At 32.5% G+C, this 11,636-nt stretch overlaps 2 protein-coding genes across 3 annotated transcripts; both read left to right on the top strand.

The window, feature by feature from the left end:
• The first annotated feature begins 367 nt into the window (after nt 1-367).
• Nucleotides 368-3,291, top strand: LOC127709989 (methylthioribulose-1-phosphate dehydratase-like). The gene is made up of 4 exons (XM_052215693.1): nt 368-511; nt 1,425-1,498; nt 2,492-2,598; nt 3,170-3,291. The coding sequence occupies exons 1-4, from the start codon at nt 481-483 to the stop codon at nt 3,264-3,266; spliced, it is 309 nt and encodes a 102-aa protein (XP_052071653.1). The 5' UTR covers nt 368-480; the 3' UTR covers nt 3,267-3,291.
• A 1,038-nt stretch (nt 3,292-4,329) lies between these two features.
• Nucleotides 4,330-7,784, top strand: LOC127709987 (short-chain collagen C4-like). 2 transcript variants are annotated; one of them, XM_052215692.1, is made up of 4 exons: nt 4,330-4,495; nt 5,756-5,941; nt 6,161-6,232; nt 7,279-7,784. In XM_052215692.1, the coding sequence occupies exons 2-4, from the start codon at nt 5,764-5,766 to the stop codon at nt 7,752-7,754; spliced, it is 726 nt and encodes a 241-aa protein (XP_052071652.1). In that variant the 5' UTR covers nt 4,330-4,495; nt 5,756-5,763; the 3' UTR covers nt 7,755-7,784. The 2 variants fall into 2 exon arrangements, with proteins under 2 accessions (XP_052071652.1, XP_052071651.1); XM_052215691.1 differs by having other exon boundaries at nt 4,547-5,941.
• Nucleotides 7,785-11,636: the final 3,852 nt, after the last annotated feature.

The raw sequence follows: 11,636 nt of genomic DNA, 5'->3' as shown, positions 1-11,636 counted from the left end.
ATAGAAAGGCATTACGGCTAAGGGGAGAATTAATTTCAATGTTCTTCTTCACTAAGTCCTACAACAGCGCTCAATTGTTAATCTAGAGCCTTCTGATTTTCGACAGCTAAATCGGCTTAATTTTATTGTTATGTAAACACTTGCCAACTCACTGTAAATAAAGACAAGAAAGATGTATCAAACGATGAAAATTAAAATTGATTGGTAACGAAACCACGAAATGAAAACCCTCCCTTTTGAGATATCAATCTGGAAGTCATTAAAGTTTTTGAAAGTGTTTATGCACACAACTTCTTTGTTGTTTTTTTTCAGATTACATTTGAATTTTAAGAAATATTCCATGGATATATGGTAGATCAATAATAAGTATTCTTCCTACTTTTGACAGGCGCGGGAGCAGTTTTCCATGCTCACAATCCAAACGCAGTATTAATATCTTTACTATATCCAGGAAAAGAATTTAGAATAACTCACCAACAAATGATTAAATGTACATATAATTGGACGCTAGGTAACTTATATTACATAATGTGCTATTAAGAAAGTATTTTTTACAAAATTATTGACAATTTTTTATAAACCCGGGTATATAAATATGGTTATCAGTGTGGGCTTTAACTGTCCGGTAGTAAAACTATGATGAGGGAGTCATACGTTTGGCTGTTTAGGATGTATAAATACACAGTCGCTTCAGGACGGAATTACCATGTAGGGAGCGTGTCACGCTTTTTGCATGTGAAAAATAGTTTGCAACACCTTTTGGAAATCAGATTGTGCGTTGTAAGGAATATTTGCTGCTGGACCGTAGGTAAACAACAATCAATCTATCCCGTATAGAAGTATCCAGGATTAAGTTTGTCGACTTAACATAAAAGACTGTTATTACAAATATAGCGGATCTTATGTAAATCATGTTATACTTGCTTTCAGAGCTATTTGATATAAACTGTAGAACAGATACGTTGATTGTCTGATAATGTCCTTTATAAAATTTTTGATTCGTTGAAATATTAAAAACAAAGCATTTCCTGTTATATCATAGATACCAGGATTGAAATTTGTACCTCAGACGCGCGTTTCGTCTACAAAAGACTCATCAGTGACGCTCGAATCAAAAAAGTTAAAATCGGATATTCAGTTGCATATTGTTTTGAGAAATAAACCAGAAGATTGTATTGTCTTTGCATGATGTGGAAGTCTAGGACAAGATAACATATTTTTTTTTACAATATATGGTTTGATATAATGATAATCAGTTTGCGACTACATGACAACAACACAATTTTCCATGGCAGGCAATAATCATACTGATTTTCATGGCATAATAGCGGATATTAATTTTATATTGCCTCAGATGCTGAGTTCGACAATCGGATTAAAACATTTTTTCACACGTACTTACTCTATATAGTATTTATTTTTAGGGAAAAATAACAAATATTTTGACGAATTAGTTATTCCGATTGTTGAAGGTCAACCCGAGGAAATTGACCTTGCAGTGAGTATTCATTTTATAAAGTTTAATATACAAATGGCTGATATTATGTTTTTGGTGTTTGTTATAAAAAGATATATTTAAAGGTAATTCATAGTCTTAATAAAAAGATGAAAGTAATATCTTGATGCCCATAGAATGTAAGGGTTCCATTTAAACTTGCACCAAACAACAATACCTACTTTAAGATTTTTTATGTTTATAACAGAACAAAAAAGACTTGCTTATTTTCACTTTTTTGAATAATAGTTATGAGTCTTTATCACTCATTAAGTATCTATGTTTAGTGTCAAGAATTGATATGGTCACTCTCATTCCATAAAGCCTAAACATTCTTCTTCAGTTCTTTCATTATTGTCCATTCTTTTTTGACAATATTTCATGTTTAATCGGCCATGGTACTCAAAGACTGGATCAAAATACAAAACATCCAAAAGAAAACTTCTAATTTAAGTAAAAAAATAACCGAATCTGGTTTAAATTTTTCAAAATATGTCCAATTCCTGAAATGTATGATTGGAAGCTTAGTTATATTATTTTGCCAGGTATTCCATACGATCAACAACAAATAATAAATCTCATAAGCAGCACTTATATTGAAGTTTCAAAGGTTTGCATTTTGAATTCAAATTAGAAGAAATTGAAATTGACCGTTCAGGGTCCAGTTTCACTCTCGCCATGCATGTTTTGATTGATAAAACTAGAAGAATTTATTTGTCTGAATTTCAATAAATTAATTTAAAACATGACTGCTTAGTTGGAACGTGTGTGGTATCAGTGCCGTCAGCTACTCCAACCTGTCAATGCAAAATGTGGAAACACTATAAAGGGTCAAACATTTGATATTGTTATGTTGAAAATAGAACTTTCAGAAATTTACTTCCACTTTGAAATCTCATGTACATTATTCCTACCAAAGTAGGTTGAGATATACATGAACAGCTATACATTTTGAGAGTGTGTCACTTTTAATCATTCATAAATGTATTATTTCAGCCATATGTTGCTACAGCATTAGAGGACTATCCAGACACATCATGTGTTATCATTCGTAGACATGGAATGTATGTCGTAGGTCCTACATGGGAGAAAACTAAATTGATGTAAGTTCTTTATTTGATTAATACAATTTAGATGTTGGCTGATAAAACAATAATGCCTCCCCTTTGGCGTCCATTCGCTTTGAATTTAAATGTGATAACATATACAAAATCAACATTATAGATACTTTAAATGTGTTTAAGGAATGACAATTTTAAATATTGAACTCGATAATTCTTAAACATGCTAACGACAAAGTTTGATTGGGGAAAGAAACGCTGTGCGCTTCATCCATCAGGATATCCCTGTATATCACCAAACTGGATCTAAATAGCTGTATTTCGTAGATTTGATTGGAGAATAACAAGACTTTCATAGCCACTTACATAAATTGTACTTATGTTTTAGGCCTCATTGATTAATATTCAGTTCAGATATTGTATGTAGTATGGCCGGCCTATCAGTCCTATTCACATGTGTGACTTTTCTACTGCAACAACAGTATAACTTGTTTTATAAGAAGTATTTTGTAGAACTAGACGAACTTTGTAATCATTGTGAAACAGATACATTAAACTAGCTTCTGAAAAATGTGCAATCATTGTATTTTGTATGTTATAATTATCTTTCCAGGTTAGAAAGTTTTGATTACTTGTTTCATATAGCAATGCAGATGAAGCTCTATGGACTAGATCCTACTCAGCCTCCTCCAGAGTCCAGTAAAAGCTGAAATAAAAACTTGTTTGACTAAATTATCATGGCTTATATTTATGATTAGTTGCATTCTTTAGTTGTATTTGATTATTGTCAATTCCAAAATGATGTGCGCATGAACTGATCGACGCTGCATGTTTTGACTATGCTTCCCACAACCCCGTCGGTGGCGCTCGAATCAAAACAGCTGCAAAGCCAATCAAATATTACAAAGTTGAATAGCAAAGAGCATGAATAACAGAAAATTCCGAATGTTTTTGCCAAATACGGCTTTTTAAAGGCAATCTATACCGTATAAATAGAACAAGGAAGTGTTTTTCGAGGTTGTAGGTTTTATGTGGTCAGGTGCTACGTAAGGGTAATCATACGACCCACCAACCGCATACAACCGAATCCTCAAAAACAATAATGGTAAAAACACCAACGAATAATACTTGGTCTAGATACCCGGACACCAGTTTTACCATAAGTATAAGAATAAGATGTGGTAAGATTGCCAATGAGACAACTCTCAACCAGAGACCAAATGACGTTAAAGTTAACAAATATAGGTCACCGTACGGCCTTCAACAATGAGCAAAACCCATACCGCATAGTAAGCTATAAAAGGCCCCGAAATGACAAATATAAAACAATACAAACGCGTAAACTAAATAACCTGGGACTTGTAACAGTGCAACATAAGAACAAACTATATAAATAAATAAATAAATAAATAAATACAAGCGCTTTTTGTTTTTCTCTTTTTATCTTGGTGTTTTATATTTTTCATTTCATTTTCTTTAATATCTCAACTTATCCTCTTATTTTATTTATTTTATATCGTCTTGCTCTTGTACAAATCTTACAATAGCTATTTTATACGAGCTGCCTCTTTACTCTAATGGAAATTTAAAATATGAGTAGACGGGCAGCACATATAAAGTAAAGTTATCGTAAAATTGTATGGATAAGAGCAAGAACACTAAAAATAATGGGAAAAAGTTGAAATTTTAAGAAAATTAAACAAAAAATCGAAAACATGAAAGAAGAGGAAAAAAATAGAAAAAGGGGGGGGGGGGGGGGTGGGGGTGGTCGGATCAGTGTCCAAAACGTATGTAGTTTTACATGAACACAATCCTCCAACTTTACCTATCTATACCCTATGTTGTAAAAGTATAACGGACAAGATAGAATCTACACAGTCCAACTACCAACAGGATAACCACAAACTGCAATGAGGAAATGGCAGACGGCTGTGTTGAGGTAGACATGTATTTGTAGTATTTTGAGGAAATGGCAGACGGCTATGTTGAGGTAGACATGTATTTGTAGTATTTTGAGGAAATGGCAGACGGCTGTGTTGAGGTAGACATGTATTTGTAGTATCTCAATTTTGGATTGATTTTGTTATTGTTTTCAATGAAATTGGGTAAAACCTTCAATTGTATACTAGAAAGAATTTTCAAGTTCTAGATGTATTAAGCGATGTATAGTATTTTACTTTACTATTGTTTCCCATGCTTCAGTTTTTATTTAAAGCCCTTTATCGAGGGGATAACTCTTTGGAAAGTCGGCTTTATGTATATCCCTTCGTTGTAATAATTTGTAAAATAAGTTAAGACATTGTCAATAGAAATCACATCATATTGTGAAAGGGAAAAATTATCATTCACAGGTGAAAAAGTCAACTTCTATATATGTCATCAAGCTAAGTAGTTCATGCTTTTGTACTGACATGATTTATACATATTTTTCTAAAATTTCCCATTGAAGAATTAAGAAATTACCAAGAAACGAAGGTTCCATCTCCCTCAGTCAAAGTTGGTTTTAAGGATGTTCGCTTCTCATGTTTTAGACTTTTTGTCATATATTCAGAATCCTCTAGTTTTATCCATGTTGTGCCAATACAAATTTTGCTCGCTAACCCCTAATTTTCTTTTCATAATTTTATTACATATCGTTTAAAAGTTAAAGCCATTTCTGAAAATGTTATGAAATCCTTGAAAGAAAAAAGGTCCAAATGTTAAATGTACGAGAGAGAATAATTTACCGCCAAATTTTCAATGCCTTATATCTCAAAAACAAGGACACGGACCTTGCATTTTGTTCTCTTTTTTAGTACTATCAGTTTATAACAGTCTATTTAAAAAACTTGTTATTTTGAAATAGAGTAGCGAACATCCTTAAGGTCCATTTTGATTATTTAGCTCCTAACGTTTCTACATTTTCAAACATCCCTGGCTTTCGAATGTTCGGCTTTTAGCGTTGCTGATGAAGGTTTATCGAGAAAATCTCAGAAATGTATACAGCGTTATTTTCATTTATATAACCATTGCACGTTATCCGTTTTAGAACAGGTTCTTTAAATGATTTTTTACAAATTTGTCATCAAAATGTGATTTAGTGAGGTCCTCTGAAGAGTGTTACAATTTTACCTTCTGGTTTACATAAGCGTTGAACTAATGTCTTATCTTTATACATAATAACTTACTATTATATATATACATATATATGATCTTAAAGATTGGCGTATGGTGGAAGCGATGAAACAAGTGCTTTACCTAACTTGTTTGATATATGCAGTTGTTATAGGAGAAAATTCAAAAAGACTTTTACTGAATGATCCGGATGTTGCAACACGATTTGCTCAAATGGAAATTACGATCCAAAAACTTACTGAACAGCTTTCTCAACTAGAAAATAATGCAAGTAAGTTGTCACTTAAGTAGTATTTTATAATCATTGCCAATATACCACATCTCATTATTTTCATATTAGTTAAATGCGATAAATTACGTATGAAGACCAAAAACGTACGACTTATGTCTTCTGTGGCTTAAAAGTAATACACGAAAAAGTAAAGACAATGCAATGTATTATGAGAGAGAGGCTACAATAAATGCTGATATATGGACATTTAAATTGTAGGTGCTGGATCTACATATGTTCGCTGGGGGAGGTCAGTCTGTTCTGGAGATAACACAGAATTAGTGTACTCAGGTAAGAACCACATTTAATTATAAATGAAACGATATTTATACAAAGATGAACAGTTTGAATAACATGCAAGATTGCAAAAAATGGGGATAGATCGAGTGAAAAAAATATATAACAATATGGATTTCCTCCGTCGGACACCAACAGTAATGGGAGAGGTATCCAGTATTTTATCAGTAGTTACACCCGCCGGTCTGATTAAAAAGAACATGTTGAAGTAGTGTTACATTGTTTGCTGGATACAAAACTTGAGAAACAACTCTATTTGAGGGGTCCATTGGTAAATTTTGTAAAGCTTACTTGCTTAACTCATTTTCAAATGGCAGTCAAAATTGTCGTCAATCGGCCCTACATACTTTCAGAACACCCTTTCGCCTCATAATTATAATATGGCCTTCTATAATTTAGAAAAAAAAACAATTTTTTTTGCCTCCTCAATAGAGAACAACTATTTTCTCGGCAGCTAGTAACTAACGGGATAATTTACCTGACGCAATCAAATATTGCTTTTGTTTTGGAACAATTTTAAACGCGTCTTTAATATCAAAATGTTATTCAGTGGTACAAATAGCAGTTGTAGACTATTTCGATATTTAATGCAAATTTTATGTGTTTTTGTAAAATGATTAAAGGAAAGACAATCCATAGTTTTTATGGGTTTTTTTTTTATCCCCGACAGAGTTCTGTATATATGGCTTGGAATATCTTGCTGATGAATTTGTAAAAATCGAGAAAAATATACGTCTATGCCAAAATAATAACTCTTGTACTTCCATTTTAACTAAACAAATCAATTCAGAGTAATCATCTATAATTTACTACCATTTTAAATCAGATGTTATTTTTACCGATTAAGAACTGAACATAGTGTTTATTCTTAAAGACTCTTAAGCAACATGTACATGACATTTGTGCGGGAGATTAATGTTGTGTAGCGGTCGCACTTTGAGTATTTTAACACCATTTATATATGAATGAAAGAGCTTTTATGGCCGTAATTTTAATGAAATTTAATATAAACCTCATACCTAATGTAAGTTTGTTTTCAGGTTATGCTGCAGGACAGCTCTATTTACACGCATCATACACTAGTCGACATGGTGGTCCTTCAAATTTACTGTGCATGCCAGGTGATCCTGAACTAACAAATATATCCGGAAATGGTACCAGCTTATTATATGGCGCAGAATATCAGGAAAATATACTTAAACCTGATGCTCACGACGAAGATGTCCCATGTGCAGTCTGCAGAAACAAAAAGACGCAAAACACATTAATGATACCTGGTAGAAAGTCTTGCTATTCTGGATGGCAAAAGGAATATCAAGGTCTAGTTGTTTCCGGTCATCGTGCATACAGTGCTTCATCCTACCTCTGTATGGACAGAGACCCAGAATATATTCCCGGCGGACATGTGAATAATGATGGTAGTTTACTCTTTGTAACTACGACTAAATGTGGTTCTTTACCATGCCCTCCTTACACCGACGACAAAGCTATCAATTGTGTAGTTTGTTCTAAATAAAATGCATGTGGTTATCATTCTTATTTAGTAGAGGGGTATAATGTTTTCTGATTTTCCATATCAATTTAAAGTTTTAGGTTAAGGTAGTTCATAATGAAGTTGAGGTCTCACCAAATTAAACTTAGTGCACATGTTCATTTTGGTGTGAACTTTCACATAATATGCCAAATTAGGGTTTCACCCCTACTGCTACTAGTATTTCACAATTCCCTGAACATAGAAACGTGACAGTGCAAGCGAGGCATGTTGTCCTATGGACATACTTGTTCTTATATTTCTTTGTCTCAAGCATTTTTTTATCTTTGCACACTTACTGTAAACCAACTTATTTTCTCAGATATTTTTTTCCTCGTTTAGCCCTTTTATATCGATTTCCCGATTTATGTTCGCGACTATTTATATTCGTGTATTTTTTTTACTTGATGAAGTCGCAAAAATAAATCAATTGCGAATTTAAATTGGTTAACAGTTTTTTACCATATTCATTTATCTTCAAAAAAAAAAAAAAAACAGAAAAGAAAGGTTATTGAGAAGTATTGCACTCTACAACATTCTTATTTCACTTAGACTGCAGTATTTTTTTTTTATACTAAAGTCCCTGACACAACATTTCAATGTGATAAACACGGATAAAAGAAAGCAATAAGAAAGAGAAATGTATTGTCATGGAATGTTTACACCAAGGGGTTTTCAGTCTTTGAATTTAGTTCAGTGTCCTTTTCTGCATTTGTTTACCGAGTCTATGACGAGAAGACGAGAAACGATTTGCATTTTTTGCAACACTATATAAAACTTAAACTTGTTCAGACTACCTTCCCTGATAAATTGATGTTACCAAAGGTTTCATGCACAAATGTTTCAAATGTCTCATTAAACTCCTGATGATTTTGATATTTTGAGTGGTTAAATTCTCCGATTTGGTGCTTATATCTGGTAGAATCAGGTATCCTGATAACTTCTGATGTCTCTTTTTTTTGGCTGTTTCAATTAACAATTTCTCTGTCGGAAATAGTATTACAGATGACTAGATACATTCTTCTCCGTCAAATTCAGAGTCGCATTCAAGGTCAATAACTTCAAGTTCATGACCGTCGTCAAATTAACGACTACTGTTTGCTTCTGTTTGAACACAACTAGTTTGGCCATTAACCTTTATAAAAATGGCCTATTTCTAATACTGAGACGTCTTTCCTTCCTCAATAACCAATTCACTTTTTGTTAATGGACTGTTGGTCTCTATTGTAAACATAGTGTTACTAATGGTTCTTCGTGGTCCGCATTGTGCATCAGACGTTTCTGTTTCTTTTAGTTTAATAGTTACCTTTCTGTTATTCAGTTAAAGAAAACTCGTCATCACATTCATCTTGCTCTTTTTCTTTTGTGAACTTTTCCCACAAGAGTTTCCCAAGAAAAAGCCAACAGGAAATGGCTTTCATTTGATATTTTTTTACATAACATGTACATTTAAAGATATATTTCTGAATGTTAAGCAGTTTTATTACTAAAGAATTGAATATAATTTTGATTCTGTTTAATTAAATACCGGTTGTCAGCGGCAAATATTTCACTAGGTACTTGAATAAAATGGTTTAAATAAAGTACTGATAGGTTAGCGTATATTTTTTTATGACTAATGCGATTGTATGGGTAAGAATTGTGACATCAACAGCCTACTATGGACCCCTCAGAAAGAGTTGCTGCAAGGGTCCTTTAACATGCAAAGTGCACAACATTTTCAGAACTAAGGGCTTCTCATAACTGCAAAGCATCCAAGAAAAATTTGTTTCCCTTTCACAATCATCGAAGGAGTCATGTACAAACAAACACGAGCAGATAATTGACAAACAGCAAAGTGAAATTCATGCATTAAAAGAAAAAATCCAGAATATTAACAGTGACTTCAAAATAAAATATGATCAACTTTTGTCAAAAACACAAACCGAAAAGAATATGTCTGATATAAAAATGTCCCAAATGGAAACAAAGCTACAAACATAGAAAAATGAATTTGAACTTCAAATTGCAGTTCTCATCAGCAAGAATGAGGTAGAAGCTTCATCTCATCGTGAAACTAAAAAAAGAAATAACGAGCTCATCGACCAGCTTCATGTTGACCTTGATACTATGAACCTGGAAATTTCAGCCAAGAATCAAGATATTACTTCTCTTGAGGAAAACATTAAGATGTTAAAAACAGACATGGAACAAAAATATGATGAAATCCGAAGTCTTAAAATGCATGCATTATCGATATCTCAATCAGAAAACAACAGCTTTATTCAGGCTCCGCCAACTCATAAACCAAAGAAGCCACATGTTCTCTTGATTGGTACCTCAAATACTAAAAACATTGAATGCGAAAAGCTCTCTGCCAAATTCTCTACAAACAAGAAAATAGCTTACAAATTCAAGGAAACTATTGAAGTAATTGAAAAATCAACAGAAGAAACCGAATTAGTCCTATTACACTCATTGACAAATGAATTAAAAGAAAACACTCCTGAATACTGTCTTGAACAAATGCAATCCAACGTTAACATTTGTAATGAAAAATGGCCTAGAGCTAAGAAAGTTATCTCCTTAGCTACCCTTATGCTAGATGGATACAACACGAAAGTAGACTTACTGAATGCGATGATTAAGTTCACGTTTGCTGATTCATCAGTTTTCATTTGTGACAACAGCAATTTGTCACGCAGATGTGTACTGCAGTCCAAATTTCTCAACATGACTGACAAATACCATCTGAGCCAAGCAGGGACTTCTCAGTTAGCCACAAACTTCAAAGAGTCAATATGTACATGTCTGGGTATTAAGTACTTTGTCAACAAACCAAACTCAAATAGCGAAAACGCAAATAAACCAAATGCAAAAAAAACCAAAAGACTGGTTAATTTACATAGTTTCAAGGCATGCATATATGTAGCTTATTTTTATCAAGCCTTAACAATTAACATTATATTATATATATAATTATTTTCATATATTAAAATTACATGCTTGATATAGATTGAACATTTTTGAAAGAGCAACTATTGCACTATATAAGTTATGCATATATATATATATGTATTGGAGAGATGGTATTACTAATCTTAAATATTTTTCATATAATAACAAATTTATACGCAAATACCAAAATCGGTTTTGATGTTTATATATAGGTTAAAATACATTTTCAGGTCAGGATATTCTAATTTTTTGCAAGTTAATACATTTTAATTCAAATTCACTTTATATTCCATTACTTAAATTAACTTGACTCCAAATTCAGCTAAAGTTTTCTAAAAAGGCAAAACAAAATCATCAGAGGCCTTAATTTTTGCTAAATAGTTTTATTTGTTTTTTAGTCATATTTGTTTTTTTTTTGTCCAATAACAAAGGTATTATTATACTCTTTGGGCAAATACTCATTACATACAACAGTTAATCATATAACATTGTTACCATTTATAGCACATACAACATTGTAACTTTTTTCTCAAAATAACAGGCTTTTTTTTGCCATCTGTAGAAAGGTTACACATTAGATTTCATCTACCAAATGTAACTATTGTATTATTGTTACTTTTTTCTTAATTTGCCTGCTCATATAACATTTTTTATTGTACAACAATAATATTATAGATAAGCAAATATGAAGATCTCAAATCTTAAGATGTGCTTTTGGAATATAGGTGGGTTAATCTCCAAAACTTTGTTCTTAAACAAAACATTGGACCCCCTTTTTCTTAAAAAAAATTCTGAACATGACATTGTCTTATTGGCAGAAACACATGTAGGTTATGGTGACCCCATTAGCTTCCCCGGCTTTAACTATTTCCCAATCTGCAGAGACATTTCCAGGAACCAAAGGCATTTTGGGGGGTTAGCCATTCTCTA

This window comes from Mytilus californianus, unplaced genomic scaffold, assembly GCF_021869535.1.
Source record: "Mytilus californianus isolate M0D057914Y unplaced genomic scaffold, xbMytCali1.0.p SCAF_7, whole genome shotgun sequence".
NCBI lineage: Eukaryota > Metazoa > Mollusca > Bivalvia > Mytilida > Mytilidae > Mytilus > Mytilus californianus.
This window is presented reverse-complemented; position numbering and strand designations above follow the sequence as displayed.

What these genes read in the sequence shown, in the direction of transcription:
- LOC127709989 (XM_052215693.1), top strand. Translation starts at nt 481, where the DNA reads ATGATTAAATGTACATATAATTGGACGCTAG. An exon ending in CCGAGGAAATTGACCTTGCA is followed by an intron (nt 1,499 to 2,491) that starts GTGAGTATTCAT and finishes GTATTATTTCAG; the next exon opens with CCATATGTTGCTACAGCATT. An exon ending in TGGGAGAAAACTAAATTGAT is followed by an intron (nt 2,599 to 3,169) that starts GTAAGTTCTTTA and finishes TTATCTTTCCAG; the next exon opens with GTTAGAAAGTTTTGATTACT.
- LOC127709987 (XM_052215692.1), top strand. Translation starts at nt 5,764, where the DNA reads ATGGTGGAAGCGATGAAACAAGTGCTTTACCTAACTTGTTTGATATAT. An exon ending in TCAACTAGAAAATAATGCAA is followed by an intron (nt 5,942 to 6,160) that starts GTAAGTTGTCAC and finishes TTTAAATTGTAG; the next exon opens with GTGCTGGATCTACATATGTT. An exon ending in CACAGAATTAGTGTACTCAG is followed by an intron (nt 6,233 to 7,278) that starts GTAAGAACCACA and finishes GTTTGTTTTCAG; the next exon opens with GTTATGCTGCAGGACAGCTC.